At 39.3% G+C, this 27,025-nt stretch overlaps 1 protein-coding gene across 5 annotated transcripts in view; it reads left to right on the forward strand.

Annotated features, from left to right (window-relative positions):
• SLC38A9 (solute carrier family 38 member 9) overlaps positions 1 to 15,808 on the forward strand; it is a 54,355-nt gene extending 38,547 nt beyond the window's left edge. For all 5 annotated transcript variants that reach the window (XM_052778667.1, XM_052778666.1, XM_052778669.1 and 2 more), the window contains 4 exons: positions 3,017 to 3,130; positions 4,447 to 4,595; positions 12,222 to 12,311; positions 14,063 to 15,808. In XM_052778667.1, coding sequence (XP_052634627.1) covers positions 3,017 to 3,130; positions 4,447 to 4,595; positions 12,222 to 12,311; positions 14,063 to 14,228 — 519 coding nt within the window. In that variant the 3' untranslated portion in view covers positions 14,229 to 15,808. The remainder of the gene's footprint in view (positions 1 to 3,016; positions 3,131 to 4,446; positions 4,596 to 12,221; positions 12,312 to 14,062) is intronic.
• Positions 15,809 to 27,025: the final 11,217 nt, after the last annotated feature.

The raw sequence follows: 27,025 nt of genomic DNA on the forward strand, positions 1-27,025 counted from the left end.
ATCTTAGATTATAAACTCTAGGTGCAAGAACTGCTGTATCCTTTATGCTTAGGCAGCTTCCACCACAGTCATGTCCACTCTGAATATAAACATCTTAGTATAAAATTTAAAATAGACAAATGCGATTATTGCTCTGTTACTTAAAATTAATCCTTTTATCTCTCTCCATGTGTCCTTTGGTTTTATCTGGAATTATGCTGTCTAAACAGTATTTATAGTCAAGGTCTTTACGGAGTGAACCCAGGTCTCCTGAAGAGTAATGAACAGTAATCAAAAGATATTCCTGTTACATATAAAAACACACACTCTTGTACAAAGATAATCATATTATATACAGAAGCAGGTTTTTGCAAGGGAGCTGAGAGATGTTTGAGAAAAAAGAAATTCAGGTTTTCAAGTTGTCTTTATTTCTTTTCTTGTTGCTTATAGAAATCAAAAACTGGGTATTCTTTGTATGGTGACAGCACCTGAAGACAAGGGTCTATTGTGTTACATGCTATAAAAATACATTATCAAAATTATCTCAGCACTTAGTTTCAGTGCAGATTAAAGCATACACCCTTAATAACTGTAGGAACATGAACTTGTTAGTATAATCAGAGGTAATAGCACACCAGCTATCTACCCTTAATCAAGTGTAGTCCAAAGGAAGCAGTGAGAATTTCATTTCAGATTGCTTGCCCTCACAACTGCAAGTACTTGTCACAGCAAAAATAGTTTTACAGTTGGTTGTAGAGCTTACCTGTAGGCTGAGTACAAATAACAACTGTGAGTTACTATGCTTTCTTTATGCATGAGGAATACACCTAAAATACCAAATTTAAAGTAAGTGAAAAGAGGTTTTGTCAGATGATGTGCCTTAAGGTCTTGGGTGCATTTTAAAAAATGACCAAGTCCTGTCTTCAAGAGATGAGAGTCTGTGACTCTGCAAAACCATCTTACCCTCATCAATCTCTGGGTCCTGCAGTGAATGGAAGTTACTCATAAATATCTATAAGAAATCTAGATGTTCAAATTTAGTATTCCTAACATCACTTTTTAGGATGGGCACTGGTGCTTTTGAAGATGTAGCTGTTATATAAAAACCTGTACCACTTCTCATGTCACTGAGGAGAAATTCTGGGAATAATTTAAAGAAAACACTATTGCTCAGCTTCTGATGGAGGTTGGTAGTCCTTAGTCAGTGACCAGTGCAAGAAGAGTGAAGACTAGAGAAGCATCTTCCAGCTGCATGTAACTGATCAGCAGGAGGAAGAGGTTGCAGCTGGAAGTGTGCAGCTGCTGGGGACATGAGGGCCACCCTGGGGTATATGTTAACAGCGTATTGTTGTCTGATGAGAAATATCATTAGCCTTTTGCAGGCTGATGGGGAAAAAGGCATCAATCTTCTCCCCAAAATCACTGGCAAAATGAGTGGGAGATTCCAGTTGCCTCACTAAAAACTGGCCTCCTTCTGAACTTTTCTTTAAACTCGTAATCTAACATTTTATACTTCCCTCAGGGACAACCGTGCCCTCAGGAGACCCCAGAAAGGTATAGGATATGCTGCTTTTGTCAAGGAGATAGTGTGAAGAAACACTTGGGGAAGTACTTCCATGCACAGATGTGAGCAAGCTTTGCTGATGCTCAGTGAGCTGGCTGGAGGCCATAATTATGATCCTGGTCTGGAAGCCATATAGTCCTAATCATTTGGTGCTGTGCCTGAGCTACTAAGACTTGCTTCTCAGTGACAGGAAAATAGGGTCATGTATTGAAGCATTACTAGTAATCCTTTAAGAAGCTGATAATTAGCAGCAGCTGAACAAATGGTTTGCTATAAGGTAATGAGTCTTTTGTAATGTAGCATAAGCTTGTACAGAATTTACTTAGTTAATAACTAGAAACAAATGGTCTCCTACTTTATTTCCAAAAAAAGAATTGATGTAGAAGAGTAACCCACTAAGAACATTGCTATGAGGTCACTCTGATGTATATGTGGATTCTGCAGTTTCATAAAGTGCTTGAGTAGATTTGCAGCTTATTTTCCAATACTACATATTGCTAAAATATTTTAATCATTTTTGTGTAGTTGACAATCTTTTTATATATTAGATACTTCATATATATAGTCAAAATTTTCAGAAGTGAACACTGAAGTTGAAGTTTAAATCCATATTTAGGTATATGTAATATAGTTAAATATGGATTTATGACCCTAGCTTCAGCACTCTTTCCTAAAAATCTTTGACTATTATTTAGTGCACTTACCTGGGGTGTTTATAGAGATTCAGTAATAAAGTGGATAGGCAATTTTAAATGAAAGAGTCATTATAAAATACAATGCTAAAGCTAAAGGACATGTATACCTCTGTGCCTACCGATGCCTTTCTGGTTTATTTATAATTTTTATTTAATGGTGTATTAGCTATGTCTTATACCATCACACCGTTCATACAGAAGCCTGACATACTAGTTTCTGATTTGGAGCCAGTGTGTGTGGATCATCCTCTTAGGTTTCAAAGCAGCTTCTTTACGTTATATCTGCAGTTGGGTAGGCTGATGTCTTTAATTGCAAGATTTTAGTCCTGACTAACCTGTCTCTGTCTTTGACAGCTGTCTCTGTGTCCCAGGGCTCTTAGTAGGAATAAGTGAATGTAAGAAAATAGAGGGGGGGTTCTTGTTTGTTTGTTTTAATAACTGGTGTATGTTTGTGTGTCCAACAATAACATGCTACATCTATTAGCATATCTGTTTCTTGGTGCCTTTTCTTTATGTAGATAGGTACATAATACCTGTCTAACTCCACTTTGGGGTATCTTCTTGCAGCTTTCTGATCTGATCCAGGACCAGATTTGAAATGCCCATTCAAGTAATAGAAAGTAAAAGTAAAAATGTAAAAGTAATAGTAATAAATAGAAAACAGTAGTAAATATAAAAGTAACAGTAATAAATGCAATAGAAATCTTCTCATGAGGTTTTTATTTTGCCTGTTTTGGCGTGTCAGTGCTGGCCAAAATAAGATTTTATTTTTCTTCAGGTGAGAGACCTCTCTATTGCATACTTCCTGGTGGGATTAACATATCTGTATGTTGGAGTGATAATTTTTGCATCTTTTCCTTCTCCACCACTATCCAAAGAATGTATTGAACAGGTGAGATATTTTACTGCAGTATATATTTGTCCTTGATCTTGTAATAAACATGTATTAAAAAAAAGAACCGCTACTGCTTCTTGCTTCATCACTCGCCCTGGCAGACACATCTGTCCTTGACTCCAGTCAGTTGGCTAATGTCTCATGGGTACTACCACAAAGAGATGAGTAATGGTTGTGTTATCTCATTTATATTCATGTCTGGTTGCCAGTGGTTCTGTAAAAAACAAACATTTAATAAATACTCTATGAAAGTGATGAAGAAAGGGCCAAAATGAACAAGTGAACAGTTGAGTCTTTAATTTCTTTATCTTCTTTAATCCTGAAAAGTATTATGTTTATGTTTAGTTGTGTGTGCAGTGACCAATCCCACTCATTGGGACTGGTTTCAGGTACTCCAGAAAAAGAAACTCGTTTTCCATAGGAGTCCTCACTGTGGGTAGGTTTGGAGTCTTAACACTTTGGTGAGCCTTGACAGCAGTGTTCTTCAGATAATAGCACCACATGAAACACCTTGTGAAGGCTATTAAACTCTTACCTGTTTATAGGTAAGGCTGATTCCCACATGCTGAATTACTTCAAAGATAGGAGTTATCAATTGGTGATCCATTTTATGCCAGCTGTTCCATGTCTCTTGCATAATATTTAGCAATAAAGCAGCATTTAAAGGCTTCCTCTGACTGTAGCTTAGTGAGAACTGGTGGCATTGTTTAACCATGAAGTAATTTTTTTGAACCATTTAAAATAATTTCATGGGGTGAAATCCTCAGTTAAATAACAGATGACAAGTGATTTTCTTCCCATTTATTTTCTGTAGTTATCCTAAGTACTTACAAAGCCATTTGTGTATTTCCATGATACTTAAGTCTTATAGTACTTTTTCAGATGTTCCCATGTGCAGTATATGATCCCTTCCTCATTTGTATGTGATCCAGTTTTACTGATTAAATAACTGGTTTTAATATCTAGATATTATCTGACAGGTAATAGGAGCATATGAATCCTAAATACCTAAAAAATCAGGTGGCCCTTCCACAGCCTTGATTATTTGAGAATGTTCAGAAGATTAGAAAATAATTCCATTTTTAATGCTAACGTGAAAGCTGACATCAGCCCTGTAATATTAAAAAATCACTTGGTATTTGGTGGCAAGGCAATTGTGAAAGAGGGAGAGGGTATTTCATGTTACGGAGTTCATTTAGCAATTTCAGTTGCTTGACTTTTATCCCTTCCTTTCTTGCACACAGCTATTAAAAATCAGCATATACATGCAATCAAGCCACCATTGATAAGTGTAACATTATTCCTGTGTTTAGAATTTTCTAGATAACTTTCCCAGTGATGACATCATGTCATTTGTTGCAAGAATATTCCTGCTGTTCCAGATGATGACTGTGTACCCACTGTTGGGCTATCTGGCACGAGTTCAGCTGTTAAGACAGTTTTTTGGAAATGCTTACCCAAGGTAAGAAGTCTACTTCTTGACAAGAGCTCGGCACACTTTGCTTAACTGGCCTTATGTTGTCAGAAATTTGGCTGAGCTTTGGGGGATTTCCTTTGCTGCATTAGGTACATTTCAGAAGCTAATTTCACAATGTTTGTGGAGTCAGGGGGTGAATAGGCATGCAAAATAAACTTGCCTGCAGATCAGGACTGCTACAGCTTGGCAGAGCAGAATGGGGGGGCAGTTCTTTTGTTTTAGCTCTTCATTTTGTCAATAAACAGAGGAATTTTGTCAACACAATTCCTTTGTGTTATGCATTTATGTGGCAAAAGAAGAGTTGTACAGGAAAAAAATTTTGTTCAGTCCAGAAACATTTCATCAAGTAGTCTTTAAGCTGTGAAGGACATACCCTCTGGATATTAACCTTTCAGGGTGCCATGTGTTTTTATTGTGCATAATTAGTAATCATCCATCTGTTTTTAAACAGAGCTAATAGCTAAGTGAGTTGTTAGCTGTGTTATCTAGACTGCTGCTATGCTTATAAAAATAGCTTTTCACATGCTAATTTCAGAGATGAGCCCCACCCCTGCATTTGTACACTGTCTGAACTCCAGGGAAGAGCTGATCCAGATTTCAATTTTAGTTTTGTTTTTTTTAAATAAAACCTGGGACATTTAAATTTGGAGTATTGTCTGAATTTGTCACAGCTGAGAAGTTGGCATTCATCTCTGAGTTTCTTATTTTATATTGTGAATTGCTGTTGATGGAGGAAAGGAAAAAAATATCCAAGAAAGAAATGTGTATTTCCTCTGTGGCATCAGCAGTAGCATACAGGTCTGGGAAGACGTTCCAAGTTTCAGGTTTCTTCTATGTCCTAAAATAGGTATGAGAAGCTCTAGAAATTGGATGCCTAAAATTAGGCAGTGAAATAAGTGCCTACTTTTTTTGATACTAAATTGTACGCAGTTCAACATTGAGATTTTTAGGAACTGCTGCAAGTTACTCTTGGAAACAAGGCCATTGATTTAAGTGCTAAACATGGATTTCACAGCCACTGGGAAATAGCCATGTCCTTTATATTATGTGGATGTGCCTCTTCCTATCTCCTCCCTCCAGTTACTCCCTGACCAGAATGGTTTTCATTTCCCTCATGCCCTCTCCTAGAACCTACAGCTTCATACCAGTCTCTTCTCAGGTTAATTCCAGCTTGCTGTTTTAAGCCTTCATGGTATGATGAATGTGATGATGCAAATACTGGCTTGGTTCTTGTCTCCAGGATGTCCTGTGGGTAGCTTCACTCACTTTTTTTTTTAAAGACTCCTTATAGGGAGGTATTTAAAGTTTCTGAAAAGTCAAAAATGGTTTCTAGGAAGGCACTTAAATCAACCCAACCTATAGTGATAAGGTAGTACATACTGGCTGGCTGGCTGTGTCTCCCTCTCTTGTATCCCAAGTATCTCAAATATAGCACAAAAATCACTCAGCTAACCTCCAAGCTTTAGCTTCTGTGCATTTACAACTGGCAAGGTCAGCCCTTAGTTTTTCTATGGAATGGGGACTAACTGAAGACCGGTAGCAAGCACAGGACCTGTCTCTGGGAGGATAGTAAAGATTTCCTATGTGGTTGTAAAATATGTCTTTTGATGACTGGTTCTCACCAGTAGCTAAAGCTGATGGAGGTCCTTTAGTAGCACTGTGCCTATATCACCTTTCTAGGAAAAATTTCAGTATTCTGAGTTTTTCCCTGAGCTGCTTTTATGGGGAAACATTTTGCAAATATAAGGAAGTGGCTCTTGCTGACATTTACTGATGTCTCACTGGGGAGCCTGTTGAAGAACCTACGTGGAAATACTAAGTTCCGTGACTTCTGTGTAGAAAAATGAGCACTTTACTAGTAGTTATATATACTCGGCTTCTTTTATCGAAATATTCAATGTCCAGGGCTAGTGGTTCTCGGGCAATAAGAAGAGTGACCTGCAGAGACTCAAGCTTTAGCTCTTAGGTGTATGCATAAGGTATATATACGGAGGGGAATATTCCTGGTTACTTACTGGAGAAAATTTCTTTGTAAGTAAGGAACCAAAAGGATGAAGCAGGAGAAAAAGAGAAGAACAGAAAGTGGGGTTCTGTGCTGTTCTTCTAGAAGAATTAAAAAAAAAAAACAAACCCAAACTGACAGTTTAAAATCTTGTATTTTTGTGACTGATTCTGTCCATTTACATGATTTTTCTGCCTTTTCCTATTTTTATTTTCAGGTTGTGGAAGTGGGCTTTAGGAGTGTGCACTGATGGTATATCCATCCATCTGTTTATACAGCACATTGGGCAGTGTGCTGAATTCATATTGATTGTGCATTTGAGGATCTCTGTTGGCTACCTCATTTAACCCTATGATTCAATGTGCTAAATCACGTGTATTTCCATAGGTGCATCCTTCCTATACTAAGTTTCCTTTGCAGCTGAGAGAATGTTATAAATTTACCTTCTGGCTATAATTATCCCATTATTTCCTTTTTTACAAAAGAAACCAAGCAAACAAACCACACCTGCTCCTCTGGTCCAAGTCCCTATTGTAAATTTACCTATCTTCCTTTTTAAGCCCTGGGTTGCTCCATACAGATGTGCTGCAGGTTTCACATGAACTGGAAGCTCCCTCATGTGAAAAGCCAGGCTTCTTCATATGAGCAATTGTTTGCAGATGTGGATACATGCTGCTGCCATGGATGGAGTTAACGGATAACCATTATTAGCTGGAGCACTTGGAATTCTGGATGGATGTGTCTTAAAGCTGGCTGTTGATTGAATAGCTTGATCACGCATGTGCTTACAGGGCTGCCAGATAATTTTTATGTCCTAGCAGTGACTGTATGACTCAGATAAATTTGGTTCTTTGCTTTAACTCCTTTTTTCTTTACTATTTTTCTGTCACTGGGTATGATGAAGCATCAGGGTATCAGTTTGCTGTTTTGTAGTTCTTAGTCTTGACAAGTGGTCTAATCCAAGGCAATTTCTACCAAAAGCAGCATCCTGTTTCTTATCCTGGCTTTTGCTGGTAGGCCATGGATTATCACTGGGTTATAATGAGGAACCATTTACTCACCTTCAGGGGAGCTTTTCTTGTCTGAAGACTGATCCCCATGTCTTCTGTCTCATGCTTTTTAGATACTTTGCAGTGCTATTTTTCTACTAACAATGCTTTGCTGTATTTATCCATAATGTATCCTACTAACCTGTAGTCTAGTGTGTTGAAGAAGCTCACCCTCTCCAAACTTAAAAGCTTAAGTAGATGATACATAAATTTTTCTTCTCCCAGGTTTCACATCAGGGATCAGCTCAACAGTGGCAGCTTGCTTGACTGAAGCATAGAGGAAATTAGTAGCATCCTGTGTCCTCTAGCAGTCAGGAGGAGAACAAAAACCCCTCTGCTTCTAAGGGGGATTCTCCTTCCTCTTATGTGCCAGTCACTTCTGTCACTGCCCAGCTTAAAAACAAGTATGTGTGTAGATATGCTGGGCACAGTAGTCTTCCAACAGGCATCATCACAAAGCCTTCAGCCTTTCTGTGCTTCCTACAAAAGGTTTAGAGACAAGAGAAGGCATCCTAATTCCTTCTTTAATTTTGCAAAATGTATGCTAGTGTGCAGACGACAACATAGAAGGTGACGTACTGGGACAAAACCCAAGGAACTGTTCATTCTCTTCTTCTCTCCCTGGTGTTGTAAAGGAAGGCCAAAATATCATGTATTGGGAAATTACTTTCTTCTCTGAAGTGAGAGATGTTTCCAATAGCATCTTTTAACGGGTGACTTAGGGCCAGAGGCATCTGGTTTATCTGCTGTTTCTTACGTGACTCTGGATCTTCTTTTGTGTACAGAAAGCTAGTTTTTTTTATTATTATTATTGTTGGCTCTTGGCTACAGTGATATTTGTGACAGAGAATTCCCTTGATTAATTATATGCTGTGCATAAATTGCTTTGTACAGTCATCTGATCAGTTTTTAAAACTTTTAAATATCTTTCCTGTTCTGGGAGGTTAAATAAGCTGATGGACAGAAATCACTTGGCTTTCCTTAAAGGTCGTCCTCCCTTTACTCCATGGTAGCCCAGCAGACCTGCCAGTTCTCCCACAGATGTGTGTCTTCTGATGCAATGAAATACATTTCTGCTGTTTGCATGTGTGTTATCTGCTCTTCACCTCGCTGCTTCTTAACTGCTGTGATTCATAGTCTTTTGACTGATGTCACTTGAGTGAGATTTCCAGGAAGAAACTGCATTTTTAGATACAGTAACCTTTCAAAAATTCTTACTTAAATGATCCTGTTTTGCTTTTTTCTTTGCTTTCCTCTTTCCTTTATTGTGTATGTTCACCCTGTGACTTCATGCTGAGTCCAGCACTTCTAATTTCCTTGTGTCTGACCTGAGGGAATTTAAAATTAGTTTCTTTCTTAAAATGTCCCCTGCCCTAGGGTTTGCTTTCATAGTTTTCGATATGATTCTTACTTTGAGGATGCTGAGGTTACTTAGATATATGTGGTCACTGTTCAGTGGCTTAACTGTAACTACCACTTCCTCAGGAGAGAACTTGATAGAGCAAGCCCTCTGATGACCTTCTGGCATACCAGGTTGTTTCTCAACTCTTGTGAATCTGAAAGGTTACCCTTGCAATGGGGGGAAAAAGCAAGGGGAAAGCTTGAATTTTTTTTTTTCCCCTCCTCTCTACTATTGTTTTTGTGGGATTGCAGGATTTTTGCAGGTGAACAGTGATTCCCTTTGTAGAAAAGAGCTAGAGTCTTCATCTGCCCAACCAAAAATATTGAGACTGAGGACAGAATATAAAAGACAGAGTGTCATGTGCCATACTTGGATTGCCATGGGTGTGCCTCTTTTGTGAATTATGGCCTCCTTGAGGCAATCCAACCTGGGCCTCAGAGCAGAAACCCTAATCAGGCTGCCCAGGCGGACAATCCAGCCCTGGCATGGGCCACCCAACTCTTCTGCCATTGACCATAAGGAAGAAAGTTATGCTGCTTAGAAAACAGCTCTGTGCCAGCAGGGTGGTTAGGTAAAAGGGGGCCAAATATTTTCTGATCTCTAACATCATCTAAATACTTTTCTTCCTATAGTCGTAATAACCAGAGATGGTATGGTTATGCCCCCCAAAAATACTGTTTTTCTGACTGTCCTTTTGTGATGTGTGGTGACCATTAATTTTACCATAAGCCAATGTCAGGCTAAAACGGAGCAATTTAGAACTTGTTAAAATGTCACAGGCTATGAGAAATGGTTGTCCCTTCTGGAGCACACCTGCGTGAAACTTACAGTCTTATGAAAAATACTGTCTCAAATAATACAGCTACTAGTAGCCCTAGATATCAGATTCTTCTTTATTCAGAAGGATAGGGTTTTTTCTAAATGATAATGCCTTTCTCTCCACTAAGAATGATTTTTTTTCCTGTCTTGGAGCTGAGATGAACTATGAATATGTGCCTAGGGAAAAGAAAGGGGTTGCAGGTTAAACACCTGTTATCCAATAACATGGTTACAACTCAGGCTGTTTCAAAAAGGTAGAAAAAGGAACAAGTTTGTTCCAGGGGAGAAATACAGTGTAACCTTTTGCCCTGAAACAGATGGATTTAAATCCTTTTCAGACTTTTGATCTTGGTATTGTTCTTGAGGATCCTGCTTAATTGTAACAATTAAAACTGCAAAGCACTACTATGCAAGTACTGAATTGTTTTGAAGGCTCCAGCATTTTGAGACCATTGTTTTCAATTGAACCAAAACACACTCCCCTCCCCAACCCAATTATTTTTTCCCGGATCAAGAAGTTGAAAAATGTTTTATTACACACCAAACACACACACGCCACTTTGCTTTTGAAGTTACAAGAAGCTGGAATTAATGTTTTTAAAAGCAACAACTTTGAACTACAAAATCACTTCTGTTTTAAATCATGTGAGAATGAAATACTTCAGACTTTTTTCAGGTTTTCTGCTAAAATATTCTGAACTGACCCAAATCTGCAAAACATTTTTTAATTACTAAGCCTGCACTCTTTTTAATCCCTCTTGCTAAAAAATTAATCTCAGCAAAAAAAAGAATGGAAGAAATGTTGTCATTTTCTGTGTTCATAAACTTTTGGCTTCAGTTGTGCTATCTGACAGTAAGATTTGCAATCTGCCGTATGTGTGGGGAGAGGGGAAGTAATTTTTAATGGCAAACAGTTTTTTACGAACAGTTTAGTTAATTGGCTTTCCTTAAAATATTAGAGAAGCAGTAAATGTTTGGTCCTTCTTTCCCTAATAGGTCTGATTTGGGGGATTTTGGTTTTTATTCTTGGATTTTACCAGGTTTATATCCAATTATGTATTTGTTAAAGTTTCAGCTGCTGTATTCCCACAGCTATCTTCAGTCTGTGAGGTACACCTCTTGTACCACTGTTAAAATATCATGTACAAAATTAAAGATATTCTTTCTGTCTTTTTTAAATCAATTTTTAAGAGCAAATGTTAGAAATAGTCCATATCTTAAATTATTCCTTTCTGTTTAAATTACCTCCATTCCCCTAAAGTTTAGTAAGACTACTCTATGTCTCTAATATTTCTTCCTAACTTTGAAACTGGCAGCCAGCCTTTCAGCCATGGAAGTGGTCACTTTTAAAAAGGTTGTTAGTTAGTGGCATCCTCCATAATACAGATACTTTATACAGTTAAGAAAAAATTAGCTTACAGGTTTTGTTTATTTTAAGAAATCAAATCCTCCAGAAGAGTAAGCAAAACCTGTAAGTGTATGTATGTTTCCTCTGTGTGAATTCTTTTTTCCCTTCATAGAAACAGCTGGGTGACCAAAATATTGCCGTTTTTTATTGTATTTCCTGACTTCACCTTACATTAAAATATGCCAACTTCTCATGTTCTCTAAAGAAAAGTGATACTCTCCTGAGTGTCAGCTCTGTGCATCACTGCACAGAGTTTGTCTGATGCATTAGAAGCTGCTTTTGAAGAACAGAAAATCTCCTTTTTTTTCATGCTTAATGCAAAAAGGAAAGCAACAGGAGATTATTTGTAAAAACAAATTCAACAAAAAATTCCAGCATAAATAGTACACAGGTCAAATATTAAATGATGTCCAACATTCTAAATGTTTGTCCTCTATCAAAATTCATTAGAGTTCAAGTTTTAAGGTGTTATTTTCCCCCTAGTATTCTGTGTAATGTTTTCCACTCGATGCATCTTTTCCTTTCTTCTGGTTTCCTTTAGTTCACTTTGAGCAATTCAGATCATTCTCTGAACAAGCTAATTCTTTCTTGTGGGAATTAAGTTATACAGTATTGTTTCTTTGGTATTTGAATATCCAGCTGAAATACTTGAGTGCTGAGTACCACGTATGATTTTTTCAGAAGAACTGCCAAATTACACATACTTACTCCTTAGGAATATTTTGAGTAAAAACACTTGATATTTAGAGTTTGGCACTCTGAATATTCAGTAGATGTTACGTTTGCGGTGAAATTAGCTTTATAGAGTGAGTCTTGCAAATGGAAACACCATCCATGTACCAGTTAAATGTTAGTGTAAATGAAGGATAATGGTTGTATTTTGTAATAAATACAGCATAGATTTTAACACACTTTCCTCACTTTCCTGTAGCGTTTTCCATGTGCTTGTCCTGAACGTAGCAATTGTAGGAGCTGGAGTAGCAATGGCAAGATTTTATCCGAATATAGGAGGTATCATAAGGTGAGTGTTGCTCGCACAGTGAACTTGCCTGTGGTGTTGCTGCATGTTTGCTTCTTGATGTTGAAAAGGAACAGTATGAGTGCGGCTAATTCTATCTTTATATTTTGTAAGGCTTACACCTTTTTAAGTTGTAAGTAATGATTTAGAAGTATAAGCAATCAGCTCTTTTAAAGTTCTGACAAGCAGCTATCTGTAATTGTGCCTCTGTATCTGAGACGATTGGGATGATTCCCCAAGTTTCATTGGAGCTATCTGAGAGCCTTGTAACTATACAAATGAAAGAATATGGTGTCAATAGAAAAAGTTACTTGGCTATTGTGTGGCTTCTCTCAAGTTTTTGTTTTATGTTAAGACCATTTGAAGCTGTTTTGAATGTCCATAATAAAAATCAAAAAAAGCAAATAACTTGAAAGGGCAAAATGACATAAAAGTTGTACTTCTAAATGATATCTTACATTTACCATGTTAATAAACACCTAGGATTTCTATAATCGAGAAAGATTAGAGGAAATAATCTAATGAGTTTTATTTTCTACATTTGACACCACCATTTTTGTAATCATTGTCATTCATTCCTTGTTTGCATCTTCCTTACAGCAACCAGGAGAGGGAGGTGTTTAAAAATATAGAAATCTGCAATTATAAAACCAGAATGACAAGTTTAGGTCTGACCAGAGTAGCAGAATAACTTACTTTTGCTCGGTGGCTGATCTTTGAGTTTTTTTCCATTTCCTTTTATTTTTCTACCTCTCCTTTCAGTGAAAATTCTTGTATTCCAGTGGTAGAGATGGTCTAGTTATTAATTCCAAATAAATATCATGCAGTACATTTCTCTGTTTGCAGACTGATCCTGGCCTCTGCTAATGTGTTCATTCTGTGCATAGTAATATCAAACATTTTGAACAGTGAATTTCCAGCTGATAAATTGTCTATATACAGTCTAACTTAGGTATTTGCTGGTTTTGTGTTGCAGGTGGTTACTCTGTATTATGATGTTTCCTCTGTCTAAAAGGAATATTCAAATATTTGAAATAAAATATGTTGTTAGTTAATAATGCACATTGGCTGCAGTCTAGCTTAGTTAGGTGGAAACTCACAATAGGGGAAAATAATGAGAAGGTTTTGGTAAGCAAGGGAGTGGTTAGAAAAAGAACAGTTAAGTGTTTCACTTGCTGTGGTTGATCATGTTACCAGGAGGGCATGTTGATCTTTTCAGGTCTGGAGAATGGTTTGCTAGAAGCTCATTAAATAAATTAAAATAAAAGTTGCAGATTCAGGAGGATTTCTCTGCTTACATGCTTTAACATGCGTCCCCAGATGGCCGGGATGCAATGAGGTTTGCAGTTCTGACAGTAAAGGATGCCTAAAAAAGGATGCACTGTCCGGTCTTTTTCTGTTGTGTGTGACAAATTTCCCCAAAGAAAGTAGAAACATCAAGTCAAAGATAGGGAGTTAGTCCCCAGAAGCATCTGGAGATGTGACTGAAACATCAGAGGCATGTCAGAGTGTAGCTACACAGGAGCAGCGGGCTGAGCAAGAGAAGGCCATAATTAAATGCCAGTGAAGGAGGTGAAGAACAGCAAGGAACAGAAATTGATGTTTAGCAACTGCAGATAGTCATTGTTCAGCCAGACTGTTCATTGGTTTGAAGGGGAAAAATGACAACAAGAAATAAGAGTTAACACAAAGCATTCTTTTTTTTCTTTTTTTTTTTCCCCTTTTCTTCTTCCCCTCTCCATCCCTTTCCTCAGATACTCTGGAGCAACATGCGGTCTGGCCTTTGTATTTGTGTATCCATCCCTCATCTACGTGATCTCCCTGCATCGTGCCGGGCAGCTGACGTGGCCAGTGTTGATCATTCACATCTTTATAATCCTCCTTGGACTGGCTAATCTGATTGCACAATTCTTATTGTGAAAACTCCCCCTTCTCCCTGTAGCTGTTACAAGTGGTCCTGTGACATTTGGCAACAGCCTTGAGCAACACTGTCACACATGAGAATGAACAGTCCTCAGTGTGATCTTCCTGAGAAAAGCTGCACCTTTGAAACAAATTCAAAATGCATCTTTCAGGCGCTTGACAGGAAACCTATCTTGCTCATCTAAAAATACAGCTTATTGAGAAGTGAAATGGTTCAGATTTGAGTGAGGTAGTTCTCCTGTTTTTCTTGAACATACATCAAAGGTTAATGAAACTCAAATATTTTAATTTTTTACAGCACACTTCTCAAAACAGTTTTCAGCCTCAGGCCATAGAACTCGTCTTCCCTCCAAAGGAACTGTCCTTACCTTTATTAACAAACATGCTTTTGCAGTATTGTTCAGTGACTGTTTGAAATGCTCTTTTGTTGCGGTTATTTTCCTGTTTTGTTTGGAAAATGAATAAATGATTGTCTTTCCTTTTTTTTTTTAGGTTAATTTATAGTCATTTGTGTCAAAATGCACTCTTAATTTTGAATATGCTATTAAATTGTTTTGGCAATGTTTTTCCTCTAGGAACTTCCAACTAAGAGAAACAATAAACTCATGTCTCAGTGTTTTATTCAGGACCAATATGTACACAAGTTATTTGTGATCTTATAATGAAAAGAGTCAGGAGGATTAAAAAAATTAGAACAAGACAATTAAAATTAGTATTCCAGGCTTGACCTCACTTCAACTCTGTTAACTGGGCTGTTATGTGCTGTGAAGTTGTCTTGTCAGGAGTTGCATGTGGTTTTATGGATGCATGTTGGACACAATGTTCATCACAGGCTTGCTCCCTCCCTTGTAGGGTCTTACTCTAGTGGTCTCTCACTATGCTCCTCCACTACATTACTCTAGACATTTTGGATGTGAGCAGAGAGACAAAGCCAGCACTCTTCAGACTTGTGGACTAAGTCAAATAATTTAAGTTTTAAATAATTCCTAACAGAAGCTGGAAGAATCTGGGAAGGGTTTTGTTGTGGTTTTTTTTTTTTTAACTTCTTGTTTACTAACTAAGAGGGTGTACATGCATAAGCACACATACACCTTCCTTCACCTACCATCTGTGAGTCGTGAGTCTTAACCCAAAAACATGCAATAATTAAGTTGCCAGGCACTAGTGGAATGTCATATTTTGTGGTGGGAGAGAGAGTAAAAACTCCTCCTTGTACAGAATTTCAGTGTATTAAAATAATCAACAAATGTAGAATAATTGAAAGAGGACTCCGAGCAACGCTAAATCCCAAAGTAAGTAAAAGAGGAAAAAAGTTGGAGTGATGCAATATTTGTGAAGTAGGCGTTGAGTTGGGAAAGATAATGACATGGCAGGGTAAGAGTTCGCATTTGCATCAGAAAGACAATGAAAAGTATAACCTAGATTATTACCATGCTACTCTGGGAAATTATGTGAATTTTTGTAGTAATGATGTAAATCCATTTGTTTGAGTTAGGCTCCTCAAACTGTGTAAACAACACTGACTTGCATAAATGTCCTTTGATTTGTATGAAATACAAGATCATACAGGTTTGGAATATTGTCTGCAGAATAGAGTAATTTTTTCAGATGCTGTCTTTTTTTCTTGTGAAACTTTCTGTGCCTTTGAATCAGAACTGGTGAATATATCCATTGTCTGTACTGTATTAGAGAGAAGTATTTGCCCCATCCTGGTCATTTTCCCTGTGTATGCTCTTCATCTTCCACTGCTTGGTTTCCCTGTTCTCTAAAGCATATCTGTCCACCCTTTTCACTGCCTGACAGTGAGTGTATCTTGCAGTGCTGACCTCATTAGCACTGGCCAACACATCTGCTTTTTAGGGACTGGGTCTGACCTCTCCCATAAAATACTTCCTTGAATGTCTAGGTAGTCATCATGGCATGTAACTTGATGGCTGCATTCCCTCAATGTTCTAAGCAGTGTATTTGACCAATTAAACCTGGTTTGGTTTTTTTTTACTTTCCAACAAACTTCCTCTTCTTTCCAACAAATTTTACAAATGTACAGTTCCACAACTGTAGTATGTTGCTAAACCCTCCACAGTTACTTGATACAGAACAGAAGTACTTGAACACTGATAAGAAAGGACAAAAGATGCAGGATTCAAGCATCATTGGCCCATTCACATTAAGCTCTTGTGTTTGTTTATTGTAGATTCAGTGTTTAATTTAGGTGCAAACCCTGATGAGTGCAGGTACTTCAATTTGATGATGTCCATCTGTGTTCCATCTGTGTATGATTCCATGAGTTAAATCCTTGCCATTGAAGCAGATAGTAAAATGCCCATTGACTTTAGCAGAACTAAGTTCCGTTAGGATCTAGTAGTTCACCAGAAATTCCCAAGTAAGACAGAGTTTACGGTGAAGTGTCTTAATTGCATCTCCTATCTGTTTGTCTCTTTTCCAGTTCTGCAATGTACAATGATCTGAGTTGATATTTAGAAGGAAATTATTCTGTACCTTTCCAAAAGCCTGTTTTAGCTCTGGGTTACAGAGATAGGTTCTTGCTGCACTGTTTATTTATACAGGCCTTTAACAGCTTTGATATTAATTCATAAGTATTAAAATGATAACAAATATTTCATTACACTGATCAGCTGAAGTACATTTTCTTATGAGAATTTTTTTTTTTACTACATGCAGTTGAGATTCACAGGTGTCAGAAGCGAGTTACAAGTGCGTAAGTACAGGGCATTTTCAGGGTTTGGATTTTTTTTTTCCAACAGTCAACATCCTATATTAAGTAATATTTTAAAATTTAATGGCAAATTAAAAGGTCTAAAAGTAGGTTGCAGTGTTTCTTTTCATGCAAGCACAAAATGTAGTTCTCCACAAATGCACACTTAATCTTGTTTGCTCATGCGACCTGCAGTGATGGCCAGCTAATTCCAATTCCTTATGTTCTCTGTTCCACCAAATCATCATGTGATTTAGTGGAGCAGAAAAAGTAATATACGGACCCAATGGTGTATTGTGAAATGTCATTTTTACTTTCTCATAAAAGAAAAATAACTTCTGCTGGAAATAATTGAATTCTGTCTTTACATCTGAGCTTTGCTGGAGTAAGCTGAGAGGTGAAATACTGTCAGCTCTGGGCATTGAGTAAGAGTCTAAGGTTTTCTTCATAACAGTACCAGGCTCTTTGTTTAGCACCATCCCTACCTCATTGCACTCTGAAAATCCAGTCCTCCTTATTGTGTGGTAACTCCGTGATGATGCAAACTGAAGTTTTCATGGTGGGAGGCTCAAGCAGCTGTAATCACCTGTGCTGATGCCATCAAGCTAAAATCCAGATCTCCAGGTACATAAGGCATTAACCCAGCATGACCTTTGGACATTGCCAAAGTATTGGTAGCCAGGGAAATTCCAGCGAAGCTCCAAGAGCAGTTGTGGATGTGCCTGTGTGGTGAAGTTGTGGACCTGTCTGTGGGTGATTATACACAGTCTGAGCACTGAGACCGAGGGATTAGTTTTTCGGTGGCAGCTTTGTGATGAACAGACGTAGTTTTACTTTCTAAGGGCAAGGACAGAAGATGGGGGTGTTAGGTCTGCCTTCTGCCATGATGAGAGAAAGAATTACCTTCTCCATACCTGTGCTTGTACTAACCTCATTGCCTTCTCTATAATGGCGTAGCATCATCTGTTTCAGTTTCTTAATGTTATTGTGGCCCAGATTCTTCCCTTCAGTTCTAGCAGGCTTCAAAATCTCCTGTGCTTTATTAGCTCTCAGTTTCCCCTTGCTCTTCCAGCCGCTCACAGCTGCATCTTCCTAAAAATCAGTTTTTCCTGTTCTGTCTGGATTAATAATATAATGTTAATGTATTAAATCCTGTAGCTCAGATCATCTGCACAGCAAACGTGAGCATTTGGGATTAAAATGTGTGAGCATTTGGGATTAAAATGTTGGATCATTTAAACAAAGGGGCTCAGGGAGGACATTTTATGTAAAATTTCCTTTTTTTCTTAAAAGGTCAGCCTTTTGAACTCTGCGTACAAAAAGTACATAAAGATAATGGCATTTGGTTGCAATTCCGAACACTTTGTCGGATTGACTGTCTGCCCACCCAACCTCCAGACTGTCCCCTCCTCTACCAGGTTTCCGCACTTGCCATCTTGGGGTTGGCTTTTGATTACATGATCACGTAACTGTTTTTCCATAGGGTGTCAGCTTCAGAGAGTGAAGGTTGCGAGAGCGATTGGTTCCTTATCATTGCTCAGACCTGGCATCTCCTAACTTTGAGTGCTGGACTTTGGGCAAATGTTAATTAACATGCCAGCATGTGCAGTGAGCCCTAAGGTTGGTTAAAACTCTTTTGGGGCCCCTGTCTGTAATGTCCCTCCAGCATGGCGTAAGAGTGGAAAGCTGAGAGGCAGCAACAGTATAACTGAATGTGGAGCTGCTTTGGGAAGGAGGAGAGACTTCCTGGAGTAACTGAGACAGTCGAATCTTTGATACACAGTCTGCATTCTGGGAAGTCCCAGAGACTCCTGTGTACGTACAGCCAGACTGGTGCTGCAATGGCTGTGTTCTGCAGCAAAATGGTAGTAAGGGAGGTGAGAGATGTGGTAGCCTCTGGAAAGCATATTTTTGCTCCAGAGGACAACTGGACTAAACATCTGTCACGATTATAATGCATATGAAGGCACGTGAGGAAAAATAATAATGGGAAAAGGATTAGTGCTTGGTAATAGCTGGTACCAGCTGTACCAGCAAAACAGTGTCCCTCTCACCTTCAGTTGGAAGCAGAAATTAATTTCCATGAGCAGTTCATGAACTTTGGGGGCTGTCTTCAGTAATGAAAATGCTATTTTAGCAGAGCTCTCGGTAACTTCCTAATAGGAAGTAAAATATTAATGATATGCAAAGCACTGGTAAGTTTGTTTTAGCTCATTGTACGGTGCTTGACAGGGGAGTACAGTGTAAGCTTTTCCCTCTGAGTTGGTATTCTGTGAGGTTGGAGTCACGATCAGCATATTTAATTTCTGCAGTTGAGAACACCATTAAAGTTTTCTTGGAAAGTAACAGGACTCAACTTGCCAGATCCTCTCTACCTCTCACTCCTGTAATTTCAGATGGTGGAACCAGTGCTACGTAACTGTTGCTCTGTGGTTTCTGTTTCCAAACACCAACTGATACAAGTGGGGAGGGAAGGGTGTCTTTCTTTTTTCAATTTTACCTAATTATGGTTTTTCCCATATACCTCCTTTTTGTAATCCTGAAGTAGATTAAACAGTCCAGATGAAAAATGTGGCTTTATAGAAAACATTTTTTGGTCCCTCCTTAGTATGTTTATATTGCAGCTTGGCTAAAGTTCACTGAATTATTTCCAATAGCCCAAGTACTGTTTAAAAACTGCTGTCCATGTGTTTCTTTTCATCATTGTTTGAATGGTCTTTTTTCAATTCCGTGGACCTTGTTCACTTCTGACATTTCATTAAACTGTTAGAGGAAGTTGAGATTAGTCAGGTCATTTCAAATCAACACAGCAAAGTCATTCAGCTGCAATATGAGGGGAGGAGAAATGCCTACACATTGAGTTCCAGGGTGGATACTAAATGCCACACCAAACAGAGACATTGTCCCCACTGCCCAGCTGGCTTCATCTCTTAGAGCAAAAGGAGATTGTATTACGAAATCAGTGCAGGGCATTCAAATTACAGGCCAGTTATGGGAGGAGAGGGGAGGCTGTTTTGCACTGAAGCTCATTTTTTTATCTCCTCAGTGAATATGTAGTGTTTTGCACACAGATGTGTAATAAAAGCCCAAGTCAGGATACCAAGTTAGCGTAAGGAAACCTGGGGACATCCCTTCGCCTTCCAGTGTACGAGTTCAAGGGATCTGGGCTGGTACAGGGTGGTGGAGGCAGTGAACATGATTCCCACTGATGCTTTGTGCTGGCTTTGTGGGTTTGGGATCTGGGAGAGCTCACGTTCACTCTCATCTCTTCTCCTGTAGAAGTGTAACACTCTACTAAGAGAAGGCTGAATCTCACCTATCCTGTCTGCAGTCCTTTGGCTTGAGAGGGAGGATTTGCATAACTGAAGTCCTCTGTTATGGAAATATAGCTGCTATTTAGGGTGCAGCCAGATTGACAACAATGGGCAAAAGATGATATCCTGCCTCTGTGAAAGTTACCGTGAGCAGTGTACTCCTGCCTGGGAAACTGCTGTCTTTTTCCCAAGACTAGATTTGTTAAGCCTTTGACATCTCATTTCTTTATGGTGCCACCAACTTCCTGTTTTTACAGTGGTGGTGGTGGTTCAGGTTTACATGTCATCTTGTCTCTCCTCTTGATACGTCTTACACCAAAACAGTGAGAAGTTAGGGGTAACTTCTGACAGCCAAACTCCAGCTAGTTGTGATTTCTTCTCTGGCTAATCAGTTGGGATGTCAAAGGTGTAACAAAACTTGCTATTCTTAATGCTGGGGGGAGTTGGATTTTTTTAAACTAACTGAAGTCTGGCCTAAACCAATATTGGTCTATGAAAACAGTGAGCTGCAACTGCATATACTGTTCCTGCTCCTACTCCAACAGAAGAAAACAAGTTTAATTAAGGAAAAACAGATGATGACAGTCTTTATACTGTGAGTGCACTTGTTTATACCACAGACGACACATTATCTGCAGGCAGCCAGCTACCCCATCATAGCAATTGCAATAAATGATGGGCTTGGAGCTCCTCCAGAAATAAACTCTTACCTAAAGGTGCACGTTTTTTCATTCCTTTCCTGTCTGTTTTTGTAGATAACTCGGATGCCAGGATGAGCTCCTTTCAGACAGGTTTGTTCACCTGATTTGCACCTTGGCAATAAATTGCCATTTAGTGTCATCGAAGGAGTATGTACATGACCCACAGGAGTATGACAGGCTCCCACACCTTCCTTGAGAGCTTACGAGACTGTCCCAGTTCTTTCCACAGTGAAATCTGCCCTCAATCCCCATCCGCACTGGAATGTCTATACTTTCCTCTGAGGCCAAACTGCAAGTAAACTTCAGCCATTGGGTAAACGTGTTAAAAACCTGGCTTCTGTGGTTTTATTGTGACGGCACCACACCGTTTTCTTTAGCACATGACTGAGTCTTTTGCCTTCATCCCATGTGTTTATACAGGGAAAATCAGGCCATTGGAGAGCAGAATGTTTTAACATTGCGTATGCTTCCCAATGCACCCTGACTAAAGCAAGTCTCTTAAAAATTAATCTGATAAAATGACCTTCTGTGTTGAATCAGGGATAGAAACATATCAACCCTGCTTTATCCAGTATGTGAAGTGTCTGGAAAAAATTCACTGAAAAGTAAGATCCATAAGAAAGACAACTACAAAAAGAGAAGCTTTAAAAGTCATCAAAATGCACATAAAATTTTCTGGCAAGGGCAGCCTAGACCTCTGGCTTACTTGGGATGGTTGCCATCAGTAGGAATCTTTCCCTTTGCTTTCAGTGGGCACTGATTCAGGCCTTGGAGAAATTGCTCTTGAAAAGATTTTGGCAGTTAGGGGAAGATTCCATCAGAAACAGAGGGAGTCAGCCTTCCACGCAAGGAGCTGGGTATACTTGAGCAGCTGTTATTTGGGTGCAGTCAGGCCTGCATCACAGTTTACATGCTATATTGTTGAGTGTGATATAACAGATTTACCTTTTAAAAAATTCACTGAAAGGGTGAGTACCAAAGTAAAGCATAGAATATAAGCACAATCTGGGTTTTTTTAATGTTTTTTTGTGCAGTGATAATACATAGAGGAAAAAACAGAATACCTTTGAAGTACTCTCAGCTAGCTATTTTATCCCAGGGTGGATCTTGCTTTTCTTTGACTCCTTGGGCAAAAATTTAGAAGCACTCGGGGATTCGTGTGTAGTCGCATTGTTGCTCCGCTAGGTACTTGTTCTTTGCCTGTTAGTTATTTGTCAGCAGTGTTTCTCTGTGGAGTATTTTATTCACTTGAACCACACGGAAAGTATGCACCAAGCTGAATCTGCTAAATTTGGTGAATAATCCGTTTTGTTTAGATGCTGTCATGTATTTCTGGGGAAGAAAAAAACACTAAGGGCACTCTGTCCTCTTCAAAAACACTTGTAAGGAGCTTTAAAAGATCCTCCCTTTTCTAAGTGGTGTGTGAATTTCCATGCAGTTCACTACCTTCATTACTGACTAGAGCCACAAACCTCAAGCCAGCAGACAGCTGGAGAGGTGCTGTGAACTTTTTTGACCATGTTCATTTTAAAATGTTAAGCCAAAGTATATATAGAGTCACAGAAGACTCAGAACTCAGTTTTCTGCCACGTGCTTCTCCATCAGCCCCACCACTTGTCCATTGTATTGCACTGCTTTTTAGAGCAAGTAATCCACTTTTGCTTAACTAACTACCAGCTGTCCCTGTTCTGGCATTCCCAATGGCAGTTCTTCAGCAGATGAATAAGTAGTTGTGTAGTCCATCAGGTATCTCTGCAGAGGAGCCACTGACCTGTGTGACTCAAGTAGAAAGAATCTCTTTTGGGGATCTAGACGCCTAAGCCCTCACATCCTGGTGCAGACCTGTTTAGAGAGGGCACCACTGGGTATGCCTGACGCACAAATAACATGCACCTATCTGCTGTTGCTTGAACACCTGAAGTACACATTGCACCCTTTTGTCATGAAGTTTGCCTGTGCTGGGCTGTGATCAGTTGCATCAGCCACCTTGATATCCAGTCCACCAAGAGGATGAGTGTGTGACAGCAGTCAACTGGACAGCCTGGCTCTCAGGAACAATAAAATGTCATGGTGCTAGCTCTAAGGATTTTGATCTCATGTTATGTATTAGCCATGATGGCCTGAGTGAATTCAAGAGGTATGTTTCCCACTGGCAGTAAAGGGGAGGGAGCAATCACGGATGGGCTGGTATAATACAGGTACACACAGCTGCTGCTGCTCCAGGCTATATCCAGTTTCCAGCCATTCACACCTGAGGGGGGGTTGCCCTCCAACTGGCAAATACATCGTCACTGCTAAACTTGGTATAGCTCTGCAGACTACTTTGCTGTTCTTAATTCAGGAACATTCAAAGGGGATAAAATGATGCCTTACTGAGCACACCAAAGCTGTAGAAGAAATAATAGGACATGAATAGAAAAATGGCATGCAATGGCAAAAGCTACTGTATTGGGTCTGGCTGAGATGGAGTTAATTCTCCCCATAGCAGCCCTCATAGCACTGTGCTCTGCATCAGTAGCTAGAAAGGTGTTGATAACACACCAGTGTTCTGGCTACTGCTGAGCAGTGCTGGCACAGCATCAAGGCTGTCTCCCCAACATTTTTGCCCCCCCCTCAATGGCAGGCTGGGGCAGGGCAAGATCTCGGGAGGGGACATAACCAGGACAGCTGACCTAAACTAACCAAACAGATATTCCATACCATATGACGTCAGCTCAGATATAAAAGCTAAGTAAAGGGAGACGGAAGGGGGGCATTTTTGTCTTCCGGAGCAACCACTACGCGTACTGAAGCCCTGCTTCCCAGGAAGTGGCTAGACATCGCCTGCTGATGGGAAGTAGAGAATAATATCATTTGTTTTTCTTTGCTTTCGCACGCGACCTTGGCTTTCACTTTATTAAACTGTCCTTATCTTGGCCCACAAGCCCTTTGTTATATTTTCTCCCCCCTGTCCAGCTGAGAAGGGGGAGTGATAGAGCGGCTTTGGTGGGCACCTGGCATCCAGCCAGGGTCAACCCACTACAGCTACCTCAGGACATGCACAGTTCCACCCAGAAACCTAGAGGTGCAGGGACAGAGGAAAGCATTGTGTCATTGTTTCCATCTTCTTACCACTCCCAAGAGTATTAGTAAGATGCTCCCAAGCTTCACCAAGCTCTCACTTCAGCCAGATATTCAAAAGCAACAGCCAGTCACTACGTGCTCCCTTGGAGCCAGGTTAGAACTACAAAGCTGTAAATGATCTCAGCACAGGAGAGCTGAATTTCTTCAAAAAACTGTGCAAGTGGGGCAGTCAAACATGCAAAACCATCACACACTGTGCTTTTGTAGCTGAGGCAAGAGCCTATGCAGTCTCTTAACATTCCATATTAGACTATAAACCTTATTAGACAAACGGAGTATGTTACTTATAAAGCTGTAGGCAATATGGAATGAAAAGTCATTCTCCTTAAATTATTTCTATGCTTTTAAAGGTTTGGGTCCTCAACAATATGTATTTTTGTTTGCTAATATTAAATTAATCCCTTCTGGATGAGATAGATTCTCTTGCGTGGCCCTCCTTGCAACTCTTAAGGCCAACATAGCACTAAATAAACTGAAACAATTTGAACTTTGTAGACATTTTCTGCTGTGAAACAACTATTATAGAAATGCATTTAAGAGTGTATCTTTTTTTGCCTTCAAGAGTTTCAGAGTAGCCCTCCTTTTTCAGTTTCAAGATGACCAAACAGTTCCAGTAATTTCTAATCTCCCTGCCAGTTTATTATTAGTGCAACTGGCTACAAACCAGCTGACTGATGTCAGTCTCATAATAAAGAATGGCAAAGCTAGACAAGGGTCCCGTGAGAAACTGAAGGAGGAGAATCAAACACAATTGTAAATCTGCGCAAGAGACTACAAGGTCTCTGGCAAAAGCTTTACTGCCTTTTATAGCCCTACTTATTCAACATATTTTCTTTCTTTTCCTTTCCCAGGTGTGCACAAGTTGCATTGTTCTCTGTTTTGTTGTTTGGTTGTTTGGGTTTTTTTAATACGTCATGTAATGGAGTACATGAATATTCTTATTTAATGTGAGTGCGGAACTCTTTATTTAATACAATTCATTAATATATCCCACAAGGTAGAGCATCCCTAATTATTTGCTGTGTTGCCAACTGCAATCTTAGGTTTGCATCTTGCAGTTATATAAATGAATTGTAGTTGTGAAGAAAAGCCATGTTTTTAAAGGCTGCAACGGCAATTTTTCCAGCTATTGTGTGCACAGGAATGTGGCTGCACACAACCAGAGATCTCCAGACATCAGTAAAGCTTATGGATCCTGTCAGCTGCAGAACCAGAAACTAAGTGTTAGTGTAAAAGCCACCCATGTCCTTCCTTCATCTTTCAGTAGCTCTGTTCTCAGCTTAGCCATGTCTGATTTTGCAACTAAATTTTTAAGAGTGGTGTAGAAACGTCACTGCAAAAAAACGGACAATTGCAAGAAATCTGGATTATTTGAGACAGGACTAAAACAGATTATAATCTGGTTCTCCTGGACTTCTTAGCACTAGGTTAAAAAAGATACCAGATTTAGGTTGCTCTTCATTACTGTGTCTAATTTTTACTGCCCTGCCATTCAGGGTAGGTTCTTGGAGGGAGACTTATATCCACAGGAGTAAGATTTGTGGAAACCATCATTGCTAAAAATTGAATTGTGATCTAGCCAGCAAGAATGCTGTAGAGAAGGAAGTGCTGTAGGCAGTTATACACCTCAGTCTGAGCTGCAGGGACATGGCATGTCACTCTTCTCATTATAGCTAAGAAAGGCTGTTGCATTTTCCATATTTACATCTAAAGTCCATTCAAGCTGTACTTATCTGAGCTGTCCCTGGGATCCAGTACAAGATACTCTGCAAATCAGTACATCTCCACAAAAGACATCTGGACTTCTGCAATCAGAAAAGTGTTTTGAAGAAAATGTGTGAGTCTCAACAACTGCTTTCATCTCATTTTCCATTGCCTGAACTGTATCTTTACTGTCATCTGTGCTACTCTGCTGGTGATAAAAAGTTTCCAGCCTTCAGGCAATATGAATATGTAAAGCATTCCAGCAGATTCAAATACCATCTTGCCTCAGTGCAAATCTACAAAGGTGGTTTTCCAGTATACATTAGGCAACACCTAACCTTTGAAAAATTCACTCTATTTCAGCAGACGAGTAATGTGCTCTGGGAAAAATTCAAACATGATTCCTTCAAGCCAGACTATCAATTCAATTAAATTGCCTTTAGGATTCAATTTCTTATTTGCAGATTTCCACATGCTACGAAACAGTCGCATTTGCAGAGGGCAAAAGGTTTACTAGGAAGGCACACAGAGCCTCGTGATGTCTTTTGTTCAAGGAAACCACCAGTACATTAAAAGGAAAGGGAAAAAAAAAAAAAAAAGAAATGAGGCTTTTGCTATTCTTTTTTCATATTTGTGATGGCACCTAATGATTAGAGAGGGCCCCAAGTTTTTGACTGCAGTCTGTTTTCTTACTTTTTGCAATTTCAACAGATTTGGATATGATCATTTCAGTCCAAGCTCAATGCCGCTAATTCTTTATTATTACCCTTTCCTCTAGTTCATTTACAAGCTGCAGTGAATGTCTCTATAGAGAGGTCAAGATTTCCCAAAGGCTGAAAAGCCTCTCTTTAGCAGTAAGACCCAGAGTAGGAAAAAGAGGGAAACTGAGAGAAATCTCCATGGAGGATTACTCCAGGGCTTGTGGAGTAGGCAAGTTATCTTGCTCCCTGGCATCAGTGAATCCGTTCATGACCGTATGGGTAAGGCTGGTACTTGTCACTCTCTCCACTTTACCTTCCTCCTCATCTCTCCCCATGGTTTCCCATGCCTCTAAGAACTTGTCAAACACACAGTCCAGGGAAGATCCACAGGAAAGGTCATGTAGCATTAAGACATAATATCACTGCATTAGGTACTGAAAGAAAGAGAAAACGTGTAGAGTAATGCCCCCTTCCACCTTCCTGTTCCCTTTCATTAACTTAGAGTCCAGCTCCCCAGAGCTAAATGTTAATCCAA

The sequence above is a fragment of the Harpia harpyja genome, chromosome Z (genome assembly GCF_026419915.1).
Source record: "Harpia harpyja isolate bHarHar1 chromosome Z, bHarHar1 primary haplotype, whole genome shotgun sequence".
Taxonomy (NCBI): Eukaryota; Metazoa; Chordata; class Aves; order Accipitriformes; family Accipitridae; genus Harpia; species Harpia harpyja.